We start from the raw sequence: 22,734 nt of genomic DNA, 5'->3' as shown, positions 1-22,734 counted from the left end.
AAGAAATACATATTTTGTTAATGGTGTGGATGAAATAACATCATGTTGTAACGTATTCCAGACTACGGCCCTGCCCTGCTGGATCACTGCCTGCTGGGCGCAGGCTTTGCAGAGAATTGCAGGATTGGAAAAGGCTTTGACATCTCGCAAGGTAAGATCAGTTACACACTGATTTAAGAGTTGTTTGTCCTATGTTCATAAACATTTTAAGATGTGCCCATTGGAATTTTGGTGTGCCGATGAAAAGAATACTTTCAATTGCTGAACTAGGTGAATGTCATGATCTAAATAGCGAGCAAAGATTGACAATATTTTCTCCCAAGTTTCTAACCGAGATAACCAAGATAGTCTGTGCAAGGGGCATGATAGCTATACTCTTATTTTCATTTTCCATGTATTTGTAAAGTTCACCATGTTTACTTGTGTTTACTATGTCCCTGGCTTCACATGGGTTCACATCATAAACATCATGATGGTATTTAAAGATTTCTAAGTATTTAAGATAGGTATGTCCCCTTCAGGCACCAAGAACTGATTTCAACTGTACAGTTATGTGTTTAGTTGTCCATTCACACTATTTATAAGATATTCTGAGTATTGTGAGTATCTGAGGTATTGTTGTGTGTTGTTGTTCCAGACATGCCCAAGCTGTTGTCAGCTATAGAAGAGGCCGAGGAAATGCTGCAGACATTTCAACAGGAGCAGTGCAAGGTGGGTCGATCAGAGGACATAGGGTGGAACTCAGGGATGGTATACTGAGCTGTGTGATAGCTTTAGCTGTCATTGTTCAATATTATGTCTGTCCTGTGGGCAACAGAAACAAATAATCACCCGCCATGAATCGGGTTGGTTTCAAAAATGTTTTTGCCATTTTAGTCACTGACAATAGGGGGCGGTGGGGTAGCCTAGTGGTTAAAGCATTCAATCGTCACGCCGAAGACCCGGGTTCGATTTCCGACATGGGTACAATGTGTGAAGCCCATTTATGGTGTCCCCCGCCGTGATATTGCTGGAATATTGCTAAAAGCGGCGTAAAACCATAATCATTCACTCACTGACAATGGTGCCCCGTCGCTGATCGTAAGAATAGATCAAATGGATTGGGTGGTCAGGTTCGGTGACTTGGTTGATAGCGTGTGATACCCTAAAGATGGGCATTGTTGTTGACAATATCAATCACTGGATTTTCAGGTCCAGGCAGGCCTCTTGTTGATTCTTGAGGAGAATAGGTCCCCATTGTCTCATGCTTGTTAGGGTCTTTGTTTGTGACTTTGATGATTGCGTGTCCTCGTTACCCAGTGGCGTGAATCATTGCTCATGCTTTCTGTCACTGCTTTTCTGGTGCAGAGTTCCTGATATAGCTGGAATATTGCTGACTGGGGTGTACAATTACATTCTCCTAGAGTACTCCTGAGTCAACATAAAATTTATATGGGAATAATCGGTGTGAACATTGACCGTGTTGGCTGGTGGGTTGGTGTAAAGTTTTACCCATGTTTCTTTGTATCTGTCAGGGATACATCACCCAGAGGATTGATAAGAAACCAAACCCAAAAGATGGTGAAGATGCTGAACTGCTCACGTGAGTCCTTCTAGAATTTAGACCGCTCCGTGGTCTAGTGGTAGTGGGTCCGCCCGGAGAGTGGAAGTCCGGGGTTCGATCCCTGGCCGCGTCATACCAAAAGACGTTAAAAGATGGTACTTGTTGTTACCCTGTCTGGCGCTCGGCATTAAGGGGTTAAAGTAAGGACTGGTCGGCTCGGAGTCCGTATACTGTGTCTGAGTGGGGAATTCATTTCAAACTGCGGCATGGTATCTCATTGTGCTAGCACTATAAATCGGAATCAGTCCGGCCTAGTACAAGCAGCCACACACACACACGTGCATGCACGTCGCTATTTAAGTGCAATAATCTTGGACACGACGTTAAACCCAATTACACCTCACCTTCTAGAATTTTGGATGTCACTGATAGTAATGTGCTGTCTAGAGCATCCATGTGTGACATGTGTTCAGAGCGGACATATGAGGATCATTGTATCGTGAATAGGTGTGTTGTTGCTCATGCTGTGGACCACTGGCTTGACCTGATTATGTACAGGCCACATGATGTAGATATGACTGGCATGAAACAACATTCACTCAGTCTCTCTCGCACTCCTTGATGAATTCTAAAATAATTGTTTAATAGCTGGTGACACAGTTCATACTTGTAAGCTTTCAATAATTGTGTAACTATATTGAAAATAACTTGTCATGTTCAATATTGAGAGCTTATGTTAATGTTTATGTTTATGTTATGAATTATGTGTTCATTGTGTGTTTATCTTACTTTATTCATTATTATAAGGGTCGATGGGGTAGCCTAGTGGTGTAAGTGTTGGCTCATCACGGCGAAGATCCGAGTTTGATTCCCCACATGGGTACAATGTGTGAAGCCCATTTTCTGGTGTCCCCCGCCGTGCTTTTGCTTGAATATTGCTAAAAGTGGCATAAAATCATACTCACTCACTCATTATTCTACTTCAGGTATGAGGCCTTCCATCCATTTCATCTGCGCCAGGATGAGAAGAAGCCCTTTTTAGAATTTGCTTCTTTTGACAGGGTAAGCAAATTGTTCACTTCAATAAGACATTTAAAATGTTAAAAAAAGGAGACTTACCCTTATGTAAACAAGGTTTGACATATGTTCATACTGTTTCATATGGAAGCGTTTTGATATTTTGATATTTATCTCCTTTAGGCGGCTGATCAGTTTTTCTCTCAGTTGGAGAGCCAGAGACTTGACGTGATGACACTCCAACAGGTAGGTCAGCCATAAGGCAGATTGTACAGACGTGAAGTTCATCTACATGTTAAGCAAGCATGTCAGTCTCTAAAATGTGACAAACAGGACACTAATTCATCTCTTCCTCATGCTTGTCATGGATGTTGACTAATATGGATTGTGCAGCCTTAGAAATTCACTCTAGAATCCAAGGATTGTAGTCCTCATTGACAAGTAGCATTTGAGGGCTATTATTATGAATCTGTTCTAAATGCTTCAATTATACTACAAATTAGAACTGAATAATACTGACAATAAAAGTAAATATAGTCAACAATTCTGTCTTCTTCAAGCAGGACCATCTGCAAACTAGACTCTACTGACATCAGTCTGTAGTGACCTGACTGGTTGTCATGGTACCCTGATAATGTGGGACCCGGGAAGATTCTGGGGTAGAATAGGTCTTCAGCAACCCATACTTGCCATAAAAGGCGACTATGCTTGTCGTAAAAGGCGACTAACGGGATTGGGTGGTCAGTCTCGCTGACTTGGTTGATACATGTCATCGATCCCAATTGCGTGGATCAATGTGGATGATGTCAATCACTGGATTGTCTGGTCCAGACTCAATTATTTTACAGACTGCTGTCATATAGCTGAAATATTGCTGAGTGCGGCGTTAAACAAACAAAAAACAAATGATAGTGTGGATTGTTGCTCTTACTATCGACCACTGGTTCATCTGACCCACATCGATTACTGCTGATTGTGGCATCAAGCAACACTCTTTCTCTCCCTCATTTTAGTTAGTTGTATGTAGACGGACAGAAAGCTGATAACAGAAATGTTTGAATAATGATAACTGCATAATGTGTAGAATCTTGTGAGACAAGAGCACAAGGAGACAAGTGGAGTCTTTGAAGACTAAATAGTAAAATATCCATGACAAGTTGTTATTTAGATGTAAAACATACAGCTCAACTGTTGATAAATACACTGGGATACTACATACTGCTACCTCTACATGTGGAGCGTGGAAGGCCTGGGATTCGATCCCCGGCCATGTCATACCAAACGATGTTAAAAGATGGTACCCTGTCTGTTGCTTTGCATTAAGGGGCTTTAACAAAGACTGGTGGGCTTGGAGTCAGTATACTGTGTCTGAGTGTGGTATTCATGTAAAACTGCATGGTATCTCAGTGGGCTGCACTATAACATAGGTTAGTCCTGACTAGTACAAGCAGGCAAACAAACACATGTGCATGCACGTCGCAGTATATGTGCAATAATCTTGGATGCAACATTAAACCTCATGTCACCTCACCACCTCAAGTGTTGAGTAATGAAAGGTGGGGAGAATCTAGAAAATAATAAAACCATCCGTATCAAAAGTTAAATAGTGTACTGATGTGTTTAGAAATAGGTTCACTCTTATATGGACTTATCTGTGTGATAGGATAGAATTTATGAGTGAAACTTATGTTCCTTCAGGAAAAGACAGCGCTGAAGAAACTGGATAATGTGAAGAAGGACCATGAGAAGAGACTGAACGTGTTGCAGAAAGAGCAGGTAGGAAGATGCACATAAACCAAACTTTAGTATTTGGGTGGAATCATTTGGATAATTTGAACCACATTCTGCCATTATGAGAGAAATAGATTGTGAACTTAGTGATCGGGAATTTGTCATAACCATTTTAACATTTTACCCTCTATTTCAGGAAGCTGATATTTTGAAAGGACAGCTGATTGAAATGAATCTACAACTGGTAAGATCGATTAAAAATAATAAGAGCTTCTCAAATTAATTATTCTAATTTGTATTATGACAATGACTGCTTAACATAAATCGATTTTGGATTGGCAATCATGAGGATAAAATAATGCCACTGTGTGAATCTTGCACATGATAGAGGCAATGACAGATTGGCTGATCTCGGCTTGTATGTTTTTGAAAGGGATAATCCTGTTATACCATGGTTCACTGAACTGATTACTTATCGTTTGGACCTCGTGAAGATCTGGGTTAGAATTGGTCTTCAGCAACCCATGCCTGTTGTAAGAGGTGACGTGGGGCGGTCGGTGTAGCCTAGTGGTTAAAGCATTCGCTCGTCACGCCGAAGACCCGGGTTCGATTCCCGACATGTACAATGTGTGAAGCCCATTCCTGGTGTCCTCTGCCGTGAAATTGCTGGAATATTGCTAAAAGCGGCGTAAAACCATACTCAGTCAGTCAGTGTAAGAGGTGACGAACAAGATTGGGTGGTCAGCTGACTGAGTGATGCATGTTTTTCTATCCTCATTGCATAGATCGATGACCTGTGAAGATCCGAGAGGAAATAGATCTTCAGCAACCCATGCTTTCCGTAAAAGACGACTATGTTTGTCGTAAGAGGCGACTAAACGAGATTGGGTGGTCAGGCCCGCTGACTTGGTTGATGCATGTCAATCGATCCCAATTGCAAGGATCGATGCTCATGATGCCAATCACTGGATTGTCTGGTCCAGACTCGATTATATACTGACCGCTATCAAAAAGCTGAAATATACCTGATTTTAAACCACAGACAACCACACATATTATTTACCAGCTGATATGATGTAACAGCAATATTTCTGACTTTCACATTTAGATACTCAGAGGAGTATAAAGCATGGAACCCATTTAAGGCAGGACCATATTGAGACACAAGATTTCCTGTTCTTCTGTAGGTTGACCAGGCCATCCTGATTGTCCGCAGTGCTCTGGCCAACCAGATTGACTGGACAGAGATTTGGAACCTGGTGAAGGAAGCCCAGCTGACCGGTGACCCGGTCGCCAGCGCCATCAAGTCTCTTAAACTGGACACTAATCACGTCACTCTTCTGCTCAAGTGAGGTCCCATTTATGTCCGTTGTTATCTTAAGATGGAAAAACAACATCTTCCGTTTTGTTTAGTCTGGAAGTGGGAACATGACATCCTACAGATGTACATTTGACTCCCAACGTTTATGGTATTGACTTGAGGGACTAAACTTGCTAAAACGAGGTTCTTACTCCTTGCATGTGGCATCACCAATACTAGCCCAGTCAGATGTCTTCTCTAAATAGACTCCACCATTCGTGACTAACTCGTGTTATTCCGGGACAAGCCGAAAAGCTACTCGTGCCCTTCTCATGGCCATTTTTGCGACCGGGTTCCGTCTTAGCCCAAACGGGGGGTATGGGGGGCCCAGTCGTCTAAGGCGCCACGATTCGCTGTGCAGAGTTGCGTCCCTTGGGCACGCCAGAAACCTATGATTGTGGGTTCGAATCCTGGTTCACCCCGATTATGTTTCTAGGTTTGTCAGCACCATACCCGTGCTCGTGGGTTTCACCGAAGTGGTAAACGTCTGAGACCTGCGTCGCTTCAGGCTTTCCTCCCACATTAAGCTGACACGCTGTGATATAACTGGAATACTCACTCACTCCTTTAGCGCAAACGGGCATACCTAAAACAATTGTCAACTCGTTGTGTAAGGGTTCACATATATTTCCCCATATATATTATATATTTCAGATGCAATTTAAAGCACATCGGGACATGCGGAATTATACAATATGATTGAACACATTTAACTGTGTCCTGGGTATATTTTTAGATGCAAGACACATGTAAAATCAAAAATTATTTCTTAGGGATTCTTTGACAAAGAACTTGAAATCATACGCGCATTCTGATCGGTTTGTCGTATTTTCGCACATAACATTCATTGATTGGGGGACGAGTCTTCTTGCAGAATACGGAAAGGGGCGAGTGGTGACGAATGAGACTCCACGTGTGCGTCATACTAAAAGACGTTAAACAATGGTACTTGTTGTTACCCTGTCTGGCGCTCGGCATTAAGGGGCTAAAACAAGGACTGGTCGGTTTGGAGTCAGTATACTGTGTCTGAGTGGGGTATCCATGTTAAACTGCGGCATTGTATCTCAGTGAGCTAGCACTATAAATCGGCATCAGTCTGGACTAGTACAAGCAGCCACACAAACACACACACGTACATGCAAGTCGCTATATAAGTGCAATAATCTTGGACGCAACGTTAAACCCCATTTCACCTCACCTAGTTAAAGAAATTGACAATGAGACAAACTATTTTTGAGGCCTGATTGGAAGTATCTGTTTTTATGGTCTCAAAGAATTACAGTAGCTGCTTCAGACTTTGTCCATTATCAATGTTATTTTTGTCAGGACATAAATATAGGTATGTCTCTGTAAATAACAAGACCGCCTCCGTGGTCTAGTGGTAGAGCGTCCGCCCGGAGAGCGGAAGGTCCGGGGTTCGATCCCCGGCCCGCGTTCATACCAAAAGACGTTAAAAGATGGTATTTGTTGTTACCCTGTCTGGCGCTCGGAATTAAGGGGCTAAAACAAGGACTGGTCGGCTCGGAGTCAGTATACTGTGTCTGAGTGAAGTATTCATGTTAAACTGCTTCATGGTATCTCAGTGGGCTAGCACTATAAATCGGCATCAGTCCGGACTAGTACAAGCAGCCACACGTACATGCACGTAGCTATATAAGTGCAATAATCTTGGACACGACGTTAAACCCCATTTCACCTCACCTGTAAATAACATCATCTATCAATTCGGCTTAATGTGATGACAGTGTCTGACAGATCCAAAGTCGGTTTCTTTAGTATCGGCTGCTTGTTCGTGGCAGTGAAATAGTGAATAACTCCAATAATACTTTGCCTTTAGGTGTTGTTTACTTTTCATTTATTTACAACCTGTAAGGATCGGGGTTAGAAAAGGTCTTCAGCCAACCATGCTTGTCATAAAAGGTGACTATGCTTGTTGTAAGAGGCGACTAACTGGATCGGGTGGTCAGGATCGCTGACTTGGTTGATGCATGTCATTGTATCCCAATTGTGTGGATTGATGCTCATGATATCAATCACTGGATTTTCTGGTCCAGACTCGATTATTTACAGACCGCCGTATTATAGCTGGAATATTGCTGAGTGAGGCATAAAAAACAAACATACGAACAAACAAAATATTTATTAACTAGGGTTTGGATTATACACAAATCACAATATGATGTGTATTATGATACATTACTGGTGTGTATCTTGATGCAGAAAGGGGGGCACGGTTGGGCCAGTTGTCTAAGGCGCCACGATTCGCTGTGGAGAGTTGCGACCCTTGGGCACGCCAGAAACCTATGATTGTGGGTTCGAATCCCTGTTCGGCCCAATTATGTTTCTACGTTTGTCAGCACCATACCAGGCTCGTAGGTTTCACTGAAGTGGTAAACGTCTCAGACCTGCATCACTTCGGGCTTTCCTCCCACATTAAGCTGACACGCCACGATGTAACTGGAATAGCAGCGTTAAACCTAACTTACTCACTCACTGATTCAGAAAGAATGACACAAGCTGATGATATGCGATGCTTGTTAGCCACACATGTTATGATCCATCATTGATGAAATGCACAGACTGCCTCCATGGTCTTGTGGATAGAGTTTCTGATGGAGAGCGGAAGGTTGGGGGGTTGGCTTTTCCCAGACGTGTTATACCAAAAGACTTTAAAATATGGTACTTGTTAAGGGAATGAAAAAAGGACTGGTCGTGTCTGAGTCAGTATACTGTTGCTGAGTGGGGTATTCAGGTCAACTATGGAATGGTATCTACGTGAGCTAGCACTATAAATCTGATAGTCAAGAATTAGAAAAATTATAATTAATATAAGCTGCCACACGTACATGCACACGCACATGCACAGGGACACACATACATGCATGTCGCAATGTAAGTGCAATAATCTTGAATGTGATGTTAAAACCCCATTTCAACACACCCTACCTCACCGTGACAAGGCACTGGAAAGAGTAACACACTGTAACAATTAAATTGTAAAAGCGATCCTTTGGACAATGTTCCATGTTGTATTTACACTTGATGTCTCAGGTTGCTTCTAGATATTGGTGCTTCATCCCACCTCTGTATTTATAATTTGTCATGATTCCTCCAACACAAATATTAAACAGTGACGCTTTGTTGCAGAGATCCTTATGTAGGAGACATTGAAGATGAGGACGAGTACCAGCCTGTGAAACCGATGAGGATCGATATCGACCTGTCACTCAGCGCCTACGCCAACTCCAGGAAGTAAGTGGCAGACTCAGGAACACAGTGTTTTGGTTGGTGGGGTAGCACAGTGCCTATGGTGCTGCTCATCCTACTTGTATAAAGATCCTTTCATTTCACCTTCAGTGATATTGCTGGAATCGGCTTAGGAACATACTTACCTCACTCACTCACTCACTCACTCACTCACTCACCTAAAAACCCACCCACCCACCCACCCACTCACTCACTTACTCACTCACTCACTCACTCACTCACTCACTCTGTGGCTTGGACTGTTGAAGTGTTGAACTGTTGAAGTGATACTGGTTATGACAGTGACATTAACACTCACATCCCTGTTACGTCCATGTGATTTGGGGAGATTTATTCATTTAACTCACCTGTCTTCATTAGAAGCAAAAAAATAATTATTATTTGAGTTAATGGCCGATGAGTTGGTTGGTTGGTTGGTTGTTTGTTTAAGGACTCAGCAATATTAAGCACTCAGAAATATTCCAGTTTTATGACAACGGTCTGTCATAATCGCGTCTGGACCAGACAATCCAGTGATAAATATCATGAGCATCGATCCAGGCAATTGGGATTGATGTCATGTATCAACCAAGTCAGCGAGTCTGACCACTCGATTCCGTTAGTTTCCTCTTACAACAAGCATACCGGTAGTCACTTTGGTTGGCTGAAGACCTTTTCTAACCCGGATCATCATGGGTCTAATGGCTGATGAGATAATGTCAGGTTCAATTTATGTCAGCATTGCAGTTATTAGCTTTTTATGTTTTATGTTTTTTTCAGATTCTTTGATAAGAAGAGACAAGCAGCGAGAAAAGAGCAGAAGACAATGGATGCATCTAAGAAGGCATGGGAGGCTTTGTAAAAGACACTTCTCAGACAATCAATAGTTTCTTTACACAATATATATTTTCTTCTAACTTTTCATAGAAACAGGAAATAACCTTTATTCTAAAGCACAAGTTAGATTAAGATTAGACATAAACATTTACAGATGTACCTCATAGATCAACTAGACCACAATAGGACTATTAGATAAGTGTGTTGATGGTTTAATAAGCCAGTTTATATTATTTTTGTCTTCCATGTCTACAGGCTTTCAAATCAGCAGAGAAGAAGACGAAGCAGACGCTGAAGGAAGTAGCGACTATTGCTTCAATTAACAAGACAAGGAAAACATACTGGTATGTAGGATCCATCTGTCAGTCATCACAGTTCATTAACAGGTACAGGTATAGAGCACTCGGTCCAATCTCATTGAAATCAAATCTAAGTTCTCGCTGCTGCTAAACAAAGATATGAGGGCACCCAATTACGGGTCACGTCAGTACCTTTTGCGAACTTTGTCACCCACTGAAACGAATAACAAGAAGTCAACATCAGCCAATTAGAAAGCAGTTTTTTTTAGCTTTATAGCAGTCGTTTCAACCTGGCAACTTCGATTTGAGACTACGCTTGAAAAATATGTTGACACTGTTCTCGATTAAAATTTTGAAAACTGAACAAACACACATTCCGGAATATCTAATATTTGGTTGATTGTATGACAGTGCTTCCCACATACTGTGCAACGCCTCCTCCGTTCAAATGTTTATCCTACGGAAGCGAGAGATAATTTTGATGGAATCAGTCGTAGGGGCCGTAACTGTCGTTCTGAATACCCCGTGTTAATGTTTTTGAGGTTGCATGATTAGAAAACACATTCCGACTGTCACTTTCATGATCTGGTAAGCGATGCTTTGATTGGTCGGATGAAAGGTCGTTCTGACGTGACCCGTAATGGGATGTCCTCAGATCTTTGTTTGGCGGTAGCGAGAACTAAGATCTGATTTTAACGAGATTGTACTCAGTCCTCACTCTCAGTATATGGAGTCTAGGTTGGTCAGGTAGCCTCGTTGTTGAGGCATTGGCTGGTCAAACAGTTGTGGTCTTCACAAAATCTCATGATATGATACTTGTGTCATTACACAATATATGTAAAGTCTGAAATGCCTTTGTAAATTGTTAAAGCAATGCTACATGACTTGGTTTGAAGGTTCATTGATGGTGTTTTCCTTCAGGTTTGAGAAGTTCCTGTGGTTCATCAGCTCCGAGAACTATTTGGTGATTGGCGGTCGGGACCAGCAACAGAATGAGCTGATAGTGAAGCGATATCTCCGACCTGGTGAGTACTTAGGTACTTCAGATGGAGGTCCTTGTGCAACAGGTCAACATGAAATGTCAGTCAGGGGGATAGTCGTTAATGCCCCTTGTCCAGTCATTGGTGTTCGACCCGTGAAGACCTGGGTAGAATAGGTCTTCAGCAACCCATGCTTGCCGTAAAAGGCGACTATGCTTGTTGTAAGAGTGGTCAGGTGGTCAGGCTCTCTGACTTGGTTGATGCATGTCATCGTATCCCAATTGCATGAATCGATGGTCATAATGTAAATCACTGGATTGTCTGGTCCAGACTTGATTATTTACAGACGGCCGTCATATAGCTGGAATATTGATGAGTGCAGCATTGAACAACAAACATACAAACAAAAAATTGATGTTCTGTCCTTTTTAAGGACTTTCCAAATTGACCGCCTCCATGGTCTAGTAGTAGAGCGTCCGCCCGGGGAGCGGAAGGTCCGGGGTTCAATCCCGCGTCATACCAAAAGACGTTTAAAGATGGTACTTGTTGTTACCCTGTCTGGCGCTCGGCACTAAGGGGCTAAAACAAGGACTGGTCGGCTCGGAGTCAGTATACTGTGTCTGAGTGGGATATTCATGTTAAACTGCGACATGGTATCTCAGTGAGCTAGCACTATAAATCGGCATCAGTCCGGACTAGTACAAGCCGCCACACAAACACACACACGTACATGCACGTCGCTATATAAGTGAAATAATCTTGGACGTGACGTTAAGCCCCATTTCACCTCACCTCACCTTTACAAATTGTGCAAACAGTTAATGTTTAGGGTCATGATAGCATAAGTGAATGTGTGTGTTGTTTATGAGATCAAAAGTGATATCATCTCTTGAAACTGCTATGATGTTCATGCTATTTCAAACATGTGCAGTCAACATTAACAACATGGTGATGATTGCAGGTGATTTGTATGTCCACGCCGACCTCCACGGAGCCAGCAGTTGTATCATCAAAAACCCAACAGGTTAGAATTCTCCTGTGTCCTTGTAATGGCATCTCCAGATTGTTTACCATGTTTACATACATCAGTTGTATTTGTGATACTACTGACTGCAGTGTAAACTCATCCTGTGTGCTCAGTACCAGCTGTGGAAGATCAGATTGACTCCTAAATCAGTCGTTAGTGTTTTCCTTTTAATACCGTTTGCATAATATGAGACAGTTTGCCACCAACATTATATCGTAGTTGTGAGAAAAAAATGAGGATCAGATGATCGCAATGTGTGACTTAGCTATTTGTGTGTTATCGTACCCATAGTTTACTTCAACTTCACGGCGACCTTTTTTAACATATACGGCATGCCCTTCTATTTTAGGTCTCCCTGTGCCTCCCAAGACTCTAAATGAAGCTGGGACAATGGCCATATGCAACAGTGCAGCTTGGGATGCGAAGGTTGTGACCAGTGCTTGGTATGTCCACCATGATCAGGTGTCGAAGACAGCGCCCTCTGGAGAGTATCTGACAACGGGTAGCTTCATGATTAGAGGTATGACCTTCATATCTGTTGGTGACCTTGTAACTGAAAGATACACAGAAAATGTATGTTGAATGATTTGCACCATCTTCCTACGTCAAGGAAGGTTACTGACTCTAAAATCTAGATTCAACACAAGCCTGGTATTATGGTGTTATAAACTGGCTGGACTAATGAGGCAAAGCATAGTCCAAAATTGTGTAATGAAATCAACATCCTGTTTGTAAACTACCGTGCAGATTTCGGTCGATTGCAGGATTTGCAAAGCATGTGTACCCCCAGCTCAGTGTCAACAGATGTTTTCCAAATCTTTTCATATTTTTCATCAAGGTGCTCACATGATTTGATGCTCTTCGTGAAGTGAGACCCGTTTTATCACAATATAGATTTTGCCTAGTTCGGCAAGGATGGAAACTGGACTTTTACAGTCAGTTAACACCCTTGCCTCGGGAAGATAGATTTGTATGTGATATGTATGTTTTGCTGTCAGTATTCAATTGTCAACATTGACATTTGTAAGGTGAATAACCAAGAGCGAATCATGTGATACTGTTATCTTGCAGGGAAGAAGAACTACCTCCCGCCTTCGTATCTGATATATGGGTTTGGCTTCCTCTTTAAGGTAAGATTGATGTGTTATAGAAATTACGGAATTCATACATATGCATAAGAAGTGACTTTAGTGTTGCTGTAAACAATCTGTAGTTCCTTGGAGAACAGGCGGATCTCAGTTCAAAGGCACCACATTTTGCTGATGAGACTTCCTTTAGCCATGCCAGTATCTGCTTGTCCTGGGTTCGAGTCCCAGATTCCACATAGTTGTTATCCTTGGTTTGTCTGCACCAGACCCATGCTCAATGGTTCCCCCAAAGTGTCCAATGTTTTTGACATCTTGTCATTGTTAGCTAGATATGAGTACAATACTGTTACAGTGTCCATCAAAGCTTGTGTAGTGAAGTGCTCTGGGATGATGCCTGAACTGAATATGTACCCCTCCTTGTCATAAGGGTCACATGGTGTTTAATGTCGCATACAAGATTGTTTTGTTTATCAGTGCTTATATAGTGGCGTGCTTGCATGTGATTGTGTGGCTGCTTGTACTAGGGCGGGTTATTGCCAGTTTTATAGTCCAGTCCACTGAGATGCCATGTCACAGTTTAACGTGGATATGCCAGTGGGACACATTAAACTGTTTCCGAGCTGCCCAGTCCTTGTTTTATGCCCTTTATGCCAAACACCAGGCAGGGTAACAACAAGTATCTTCAAATATCTTTTGGTATTATGCGGCCGGGGATTGAACCCCCGACCTTCCACTCTCTGGGCAGACATTAGACTCAGCCTGTTACAATGTGTCACCTAGTTGATAATGTGGCATTGTGCCCGGACAGCATTGAGCATCCCTCTTGCTACCAGCCGCTGATCTGCTCTGCCCAGGCTCAATAAGAAGCTGCTGAGATATAGCTGGAATATTGCTGACTGTAACAGTTACTCACTCCCCCAGTGCTAATAGGTTGTTTTCTAATTCTGTGAGCCCAGCTGGAAGAGGGCAGTGTAGATCGCCACCAGGGGGAGAGGAGGGTGCGAACCGTGGAGGAGGACGAGATGTCAGTGACAGAGTCTGTAGTCACGGAGAGTGACATCACAGCTGACGAGTCCATTGTCAGTGATGACGACAGTGACAGTGATGAGGGTGGTGATGGTGAGAAGACGGGAGTTGACAAGAGCATGGACAGTAATGAGGAGGGCAAAGACGATGAGGAGGAGGAGGAAGACGACGACGTTGAAGACGATGTGGTGAAGGTGGAGGTGAAGATAGAGGAAGACACAGAGGAGAAGCCTGGATCAGCATTCCCAGATACTTCCATCAATCTGCTCCATGTCAAGGGAGACAAGTATGTTTCAATAATATATACTGCTTATTGAACATTACTGCAAGACTTTTAGCTATGACATGAATGTCTATCTGTCTCCCTAGGTATGACTTGAATGTCTATCTGTCTCCCAAGGTATGACATGACTATCTTTCTCCCCAGGTATGACATGACTTTCTGTCTCTCAGGTATGACATGCCTATCTGTCGCCCAAGATATGACATGTCTATCTGTCTCCCCAGGTATGACATGACTTTCTGTCTCCCCCAGGTATGACATGACTATCTTTCTCCCCAGGTATGACATGACTTTCTGTCTCTCAGGTATGACATGCCTATCTGTCTCTCCAGGTATGACATGACTTTCTGTCTCCCCAGGTATGACATGACTTTCTGTCTCCCCAGGTATGACATCATTATCTCTCTCCCCAGGTATGACATGACTATCTGTCCCCAGGTATGACATAACTTGCTGTCTCCCCAGGTATGACATGACTATCTGTCTCCCCAGGTATGACATAACTTTCTGTCTCCCCAGGTATGGCATGACTATCTGTCCCCAGGTATGACATAACTTTCTGTCTCCCCAGGTATGACATGACTATCTGTCCCCAGGTATGACATGACTATCTGTCTCCCCAGGTATGACATGACTATCTCTCTCCCCAGGTATGACATGACTATCTGTCTTCCCAGGTATGACATGAATGTCTGTCCCCAGGTATGACATGACTCTGTCTCCCCAGGTATGACATGACTATCTCTCTCCCCAGGTATGACATGACTATCTGTCTCCCCAGGTATGACATGACTTTCTGTCTCCCCAGGTATGACATGACTTTCTGTCTCCCCAGGTATGACATGACTTTCTGTCTCCCCAGGTATGACATGACTATCTGTCTCCCCAGGTATGACATGACTATCTGTCTCCCCAGGTATGACATGACTATCTGTCTCCCCAGGTATGACATGACTATCTGTCTCCCCAGGTATGACATGACTATCTGTCTCCCCAGGTATGACATGACTATCTGTCTCCCCAGGTATGACATGACTTTCTGTCTCCCCAGGTATGACATGACTTTCTGTCTCCCCAGGTATGACATGACTTTCTGTCTCCCCAGGTATGACATGACTATCTGTCTCCCCAGGTATGACATGACTTTCTGTCTCCCCAGGTATGACATGATTATCTCTCTCCCCAGGTATGACATGACTTTCTGTCTCCCCAGGTATGACATGATTATCTCTCTCCCCAGGTATGACATGACTTTCTGTCTCCCCAGGTATGACATGATTATCTCTCTCCCCAGGTATGACATGACTATCTGTCTCCCCAGGTATGACATGACTTTCTGTCTCCCCAGGTATGACATGATTATCTCTCTCCCCAGGTATGACATGACTTTCTGTCTCCCCAGGTATGACATGATTATCTCTCTCCCCAGGTATGACATGACTTTCTGTCTCCCCAGGTATGACATGATTATCTCTCTCCCCAGGTATGACATGACTTTCTGTCTCCCCAGGTATGACATGATTATCTCTCTCCCCAGGTATGACATGACTTTCTGTCTCCCCAGGTATGACATGATTATCTCTCTCCCCAGGTATGACATGACTATCTGTCTCCCCAGGTATGACATGACTATCTCTCTCCCCAGGTATGACATGACTTTCTGTCTCCCCAGGTATGACATGACTTTCTGTCTCCCCAGGTATGACATGATTATCTCTCTCCCCAGGTATGAACTACAGCGGGGCATGAGTACAACCAGCACAACAAGTAATTTTTCCGAGAGTGACAGTCACGTCGTGTACCTGGGAGATGATCAACCAGTTGTTCGTGGAGAGAAGGTGAGAGCTCTCAGTGTGATGACATTGTTATCTTATACTTTGCATTTAGTGTAGCCTTTAAGAGATCTGAGGATCAAATGATATTTGATGAATATATGACAAAAGTGAGTGATTATCTATGGAATGAAATATGTTTGTGAGGTATTGTGGGTTTTTTCTGCTACAGACAATACAGACTGGTGCCAAGTTTTCAGCCAAACAACGGAGGTGAGAATAATCTTTGATAACATTTGTTTCACATTTACATACTCAGGTATTTATCTAGACCTGCTCAAAGCCGAATATAGGCCCCAACAAATGTCAGAAAGAATTCCCAAATAGGAATAACAAATTTCCAAAGTCATGTTATATATTTATAACTTATGTAACAACTTATTTTAACCCAGTGGTGGATGTTTTGTTATCATGATAGTTTTGTCTAGGAACCATGTCATTAGCCTCTTGAGGAAGCAATAATGACAATAGATATCAGACATTCTACCATGAATTTGGAAATTACTAAATTCTGATTGGTCAATCAGAGGTTGTCAAATTACAATAAACCCCCTGTGCGCGTTTGGTTCCAAATTCAATTTAGCACGGTTAAATCTAAATGTAGCCTAGCTCTACATTGAAAACACGGTATGTTTATTTCCTAAATAACTCAGATAAATGATACGGATCATATTTGTGACACAGAGAGCAGCGGAAGGCTCGTAAAGGCAAGACGCCACAACAGACCCAAAAAGATGATGAGGAGGAAGAAGAGAGTGTGTCATGGATGAAGTCGGAGGAAGTTGTCGTGGAGAGGGAACAGGGCACACAGAATTCTGTGACAGATAACACTCAGGTAGAATCATTGTTTAAAGTGCAATGAGTGCCCAGTTTGTTTTCAATAAAAAAAATAATTAAAAAAGTCCTCACTTTTGAAAAAATATGCTTGAGACACAATTGTTTTGGTCATACATCCTAATAATTGGACTGTGTCTGTCTATTACAGGACATTTCATCACAGAGCAGCAACCCTCAAACACAGCATAAGAGAGGCCAGAAGGTGAGTGTGGTCTCCCCATATATTCAGGGCAGGGACACACAGGGATGCTTGTGTTGTGCTCACTCTTCTCGTGGGATTCAGTGGGGATTCCTGGGACAAAATATTTCCCTAGAACCCAGGGCTTGTTGTTATGAGCTAACTACCAGTCCTTGTTTTGGGGAAAGTGTTGGACTGGTGCCTTTGATGATCTGGACTTTTTAAAGTATTGTGCTGGTGACAAACCTTTCATTGTTTCTCCATGAAACTTCGTAACTGTATTTAGGACTGGTGCCTAAGATTTTCACAGAAAAGCTGTACATTTGCAATTGTATGCATGCAAGGATGCCAGGGGATATGGATGAACAGAGTCCTGTGGCCCTGTTCCACAAAGTGATGTTAGTGCTATGATGATTGCAACTCCCATACTTTAACATGAGCTTACAATAGTGGTAGTGCATCGGGATGGTGTTAGGTGGTCAAGTGACACAAGTGTTTGCTGGTCATGCTGAAGAACCAGGTTTGATTCCCACATGGACACAATAAGCTGACTCACTCACTCACTCACTCACATTGCAGGGGAAGCAGAGGAAGATGAAGGAGAAGTACAAGGATCAGGACGAGGAAGAGAGACAACTCCGCATGGAAATACTCGCTGTGAGTCTCCTATAGTCATCCCTGCTTCATTCATCCAATACCCTATAGCTTGGGCTGGTAGTATTTGAGAAATTTGAGATTTATCACTGAAGACAAAGCTCTCAATTATGTAGACCTGTATAATGAGGTTGGCTGAGTGAGGCTGCTGTATATCTTTCTTACGTTTAGCTTAGCACACTGTGGGGACTTTGGGTTGGAATAGGTCTTCAGTGAGCCATATTTGTATTTAGTTGCGACACAGCGGACGGGAAGATCAGGTTGTTGAATGGTGTGCCTTGTCCAAACGTCCTCATTCACATTTCATGCCAAATAGCTGTAATATTGCACATGGCAGAATTAAACAAACCAAACAAACTTGAGCCTAGATGAGGTTTGTGTTTGATTTGTGTATATTTATTGTCAAATAACTATTGTTGTATTGTATAAAAGTAGGTATTGCAATGCCGGTGTCATTGTAAGTGTGTATTCTACTTTGCCATATGTGAATGATCTTTGGTCCCTTCAGTCTGCTGGGTCTCAAAAAGAAGACAAGAAAAAGAAAGGCAAAAAGGGCAAGGACGTGCAACAGCTAAAGGGAGGGAAGCCGTCTGGGCCTCAACCTCAGAGTGGTAAAGGTCAACGAGGTCAGCCCATGGACATCCACAAGGTTACAATGCAAACAGGGGAATTGTTAATTGAAGGTGGGACATACTTTCACTTGAACATTCTTTAGTCTTTCAATAACCAGTAAGATAAGCTTAACAAAGAAAAACAGCTGACTTCACAAGTCAGTGTTGGATGCCATGAATGAATTAAAGATTTCAAATATCTGAAGAGACTAGAATATTTTAATAAGTTGCAGAATGTTATTTTTATTACAACTATCATCTTTGAAGAGTATTAGATTGTAGTTCTTGTTTTTTTTTTCTATTGGCCCTTGTTACAGTTTGTTTAAATTTGTTTAGTAATGAATAAATAGCCTTGCTTGACAACAGTATAAGGATCTGGACTGAAACATCGCCATTACAGTCAAATAAAGAAGTTGTTATCTTTAAATTGTGTCTACTTTGTTATCCGTCAACTTCTAAGAAATGCCTATCAAACAGTTCAAAGAATAAATAAATTGCAAGTGAAACCATGTTGTTTGATTGACCAACCAAGCAATTATTTTTGTGTTTATTCTTCCATAAACCAAGCCAAAAATTTGGTCACACCCACATTTGTTTCCTGATTGGCTGATAATAGAGTGGGTGGGGCTGATGATGTTGCTGATTTTGTGATGTTGTATACAGACATGTAGATTTACACAGTGTGCACCGTGTCCTCCGTTAATGCAGAGAATATTGCAAATTATATCAATTCTAAACTGACATGAAATAATGTTTGCAATCGGATTTCAGATAAAATCGACCCGTTAAGATCCCGGGTAGAATAGGTCTTCAGCAACCCATGCTTGCCGTAAAAGGCGAATAGCTTGTTGTAAGAGGCGACTAAAGGGATTGGGTGGTCAGGCTCGCTGACATGGTTGATGCATGTCATCGTATCCCAATTACGTGGATCGATACTCATGACATCAATCACTGCATTGTCTGGTCCAGACTCGATTATTTACAGACTGCCGTCATATAGCTGGAATATTGCTGAGTGTGGCGTTAAGCAACAAACAAACAAATCAGTTAAAATCTCTTTTTTGACAAAGGATATATTAGAATGCTCTTTTAAGCATGTTTTGTGTTCTTTTCTTCTAGACAAAACCACACTGCAGAAGCCACAGCCTTCAAGGCCATTGGATGTAAGTGTTCAAAGGAGTGTAGATTTCCCTGTCTGTGTGGTCTTGATATAAACGTAGACGGTACCGTAATCTCGTGTTACTAAACCAAAGGCTACACATGACATGTAACCACAATTAAACATCCAATAAAAGAATAATTAATGTAAAGCAACATATTTCTTCAGTTAATCAACATGACCGAAGTTTTCACTTATATTTTCACTTATATTGTTTGATAATATTCCCAGGATGATGATATTGACGAGGACAAGGAAGCGACACAACAGGCTGAGGTATGTGTGCTTGTTGCAGCAACTGTCATATGGTTTTATATTAGCCAGTGACAATCAATGAACTTTTCTTCAAGTCATTCTTGTAAGGGATCAAGATATTATTTTGTGCCTTTAAGTATTTACTCATATTTTATCATTTACTTTGGGTATTTGATAATTTTCAGTATTCAATATATTTTTACTCACCTGGGTCCAGCCTATTGGGTATTTTTTTAACCAGTGAGGAGACTTCTTTCAGTGGCATTTAGAAGTTGGTGTGATGAAGTAAGACGAGTTCTATGGATGAACAGCTTTTTTATTGCAATTAGTGCGAAATTTTGGTGTAGATTCTAACACCTTTATCAAGCAAGTGATGATATGTGCACATCACTTGCTTGATAAAGGTGTTAGGATCTACACCGAAACGTCGCACTTATTGTAATAAAGAAGTTGTTCATCCATAGAACTCGTCTTACTTCAGTGAGGAGACATTTTAAAAATAATTCTGCTTGAGATCCTGTTTCAGATAACTTCTAATTTTCTTCTGTTTATGTTCTGCACAAAGTGTGTCACCTGTTGCATAAGCTCCTCACAGTGATACAAGTTTCAGTTACAATAAGCGAGATGTAGTGTGCATTATTCACTGCAGTAGAGTTAATGAAAGGTGATGCCTGCATTGGATCAGTAAATATAGATGTGTAAACATTTTTGGGTATGCAAGCTGAACAGGTTACATTGGGTAATTACCCACGGTGTTGTTATACTATTTGGTTTTTGAAATTTTTCGTGCTTATTTGTATGCGAACATCTCCTAATTGACTGGGTTATGGTGATTTAATTTGCATAATTTATGCAAATATACAGTTTACCTGGAGCTCTGAGTTGTGTAATACTAGAATTGAGAAATATGTGACACTGAGTGAGAGTGAACTTATTGTTGTTCAGCAATATTTCAGCCATATAACGATGAGAAAAAAATAATACATTTATAGAAAACATGCAGAATAAAAAGAAAGGTCAATATGACATATAGAAACATAGTTAGAGTGAAACAGTCATTTATTTGCAAATATGGTGTGGACTGATTTTTGTAAGATATTTTACAATAAAATGCCTGCTTGAATTGGAAGACAGTTGTGTTTAGGATCACTGCTATTTTTTAATGAGAATCTCTTGAGAGTCCACTGAAGCCCATTTAACTTGAGGAGTAGCTGTACATGTTTGTTCCGACCCATCTCACTGACCTCCAGCTGTTGATTCCAGGACATCCAGATCCTGAACTCTCTCACTGGCTGTCCCGTCACAGAAGACGAGTTGTTGTACGCCATCCCAGTCTGTGCCCCGTACAACACCCTCACCAACTACAAGTAAGTTGTGTGTGCCCCTAACTACACCCTTACTGACTACAAGTAAGTTGTGTGTGCCCCGTACAACACCCTCACCGACTACAAGTAAGTTGTGTGTGCCCCCTACAACACCGTCACCCACTACAAGTAAGTTGTGTGTGCCCTGTACAACACCGTCACCGACTACAAGTAAGTTGTGTGTGCCCTGTACAACACCCTCACCAACTACAAGTAAGTTGTGTGTGCCCCGTACAACACCGTCACCGACTACAAGTAAGTTGTGTGTGCCCCCTACAACACCGTCACCCACTACAAGTAAGTTGTGTGTGCCCCGTACAACACCCTCAGCCATTACAAGTAAGTTGTGTGTGCCCCGTACAACACCCTCACCCACTACAAGTAAGTTGTGTGTGCCCCGTACAACACCCTCACCAACTACAAGTAAGTTGTGTGTGCCCTGTACAACACCCTCACCGACTACAAGTAAGTTGTGTGTGCCCCGTACAACACCCTCACCCACTACAAGTAAGTTGTGTGTGCCCCGTACAACACCCTCACCGACTACAAGTAAGTTGTGTGTGCCCCGTACAACACCCTCACCGACTACAAGTAAGTTGTGTGTGCCCCGTAAAATACCCTCACCGACTACAAGTAAGTTGTGTGTGCCCCGTACAACACCCTCACCGACTACAAGTAAGTTGTGTGTGCCCCCTACAACACCCTCACTGACTACAAGTAAGTTGTGTGTGCCCCGTACAACACCCTCACCCACTACAAGTAAGTTGTGTGTGCCCTGTACAACACCCTCACCCACTACAAGTAAGTTGTGTGTGCCCCGTACAACACCCTCACCCACTACAAGTAAGTTGTGTGTGCCCCTAACTACACCCTTACTGACTACAAGTAAGTTGTGTGTGCCCCGTACAACACCCTCACCGACTACAAGTAAGTTGTGTGTGCCCTGTACAACACCCTCACCCACTACAAGTAAGTTGTGTGTGCCCCTAACTACACCCTTACTGACTACAAGTAAGTTGTGTGTGCCCTGTACAACACCCTCACCCACTACAAGTAAGTTGTGTGTGCCCCGTACAACACCCTCACCCACTACAAGTAAGTTGTGTGTGCCCCGTACAACACCCTCACTGACTACAAGTAAGTTGTGTGTGCCCCGTACAACACCCTCACCGACTACAAGTAAGTTGTGTGTGCCCCGTACAACACCCTCACCGACTACAAGTAAGTTGTGTGTGCCCTGTACAACACCCTCACCCACTACAAGTAAGTTGTGTGTGCCCCGTACAACACCCTTACAGACTACAAGTAAGTTGTGTGTGCCCCGTACAACACCCTCACCCACTACAAGTAAGTTGTGTGTGCCCCGTACAACACCCTCACCCACTACAAGTAAGTTGTGTGTGCCCT

At 42.4% G+C, this 22,734-nt stretch overlaps 1 protein-coding gene across 1 annotated transcript in view; it reads left to right on the top strand.

Moving 5' to 3' along the window:
* The window catches only part of LOC139442968 (ribosome quality control complex subunit NEMF-like), a 33,899-nt gene that overhangs the window by 8,829 nt on the left and 2,336 nt on the right, over positions 1-22,734 (top strand). The window contains exons 7-31 of the mRNA XM_071223894.1: positions 62-151; positions 638-711; positions 1,515-1,582; positions 2,530-2,605; positions 2,744-2,806; positions 4,259-4,336; positions 4,488-4,535; positions 5,479-5,639; positions 8,799-8,903; positions 9,678-9,741; positions 9,990-10,078; positions 10,955-11,058; positions 11,975-12,037; positions 12,390-12,560; positions 13,112-13,170; positions 14,085-14,440; positions 16,164-16,275; positions 16,442-16,482; positions 16,954-17,104; positions 17,255-17,308; positions 17,864-17,941; positions 18,447-18,621; positions 19,669-19,712; positions 19,940-19,984; positions 21,227-21,330. Coding sequence (XP_071079995.1) covers positions 62-151; positions 638-711; positions 1,515-1,582; positions 2,530-2,605; positions 2,744-2,806; positions 4,259-4,336; positions 4,488-4,535; positions 5,479-5,639; positions 8,799-8,903; positions 9,678-9,741; positions 9,990-10,078; positions 10,955-11,058; positions 11,975-12,037; positions 12,390-12,560; positions 13,112-13,170; positions 14,085-14,440; positions 16,164-16,275; positions 16,442-16,482; positions 16,954-17,104; positions 17,255-17,308; positions 17,864-17,941; positions 18,447-18,621; positions 19,669-19,712; positions 19,940-19,984; positions 21,227-21,330 — 2,473 coding nt within the window. The remainder of the gene's footprint in view (positions 1-61; positions 152-637; positions 712-1,514; positions 1,583-2,529; positions 2,606-2,743; positions 2,807-4,258; positions 4,337-4,487; positions 4,536-5,478; positions 5,640-8,798; positions 8,904-9,677; positions 9,742-9,989; positions 10,079-10,954; positions 11,059-11,974; positions 12,038-12,389; positions 12,561-13,111; positions 13,171-14,084; positions 14,441-16,163; positions 16,276-16,441; positions 16,483-16,953; positions 17,105-17,254; positions 17,309-17,863; positions 17,942-18,446; positions 18,622-19,668; positions 19,713-19,939; positions 19,985-21,226; positions 21,331-22,734) is intronic.

This window comes from Haliotis cracherodii, unplaced genomic scaffold (genome assembly GCF_022045235.1).
Source record: "Haliotis cracherodii isolate W230 unplaced genomic scaffold, xgHalCrac1.p SCAF_5, whole genome shotgun sequence".
Classification (NCBI taxonomy): domain Eukaryota; kingdom Metazoa; phylum Mollusca; class Gastropoda; order Lepetellida; family Haliotidae; genus Haliotis; species Haliotis cracherodii.
This window is presented reverse-complemented; position numbering and strand designations above follow the sequence as displayed.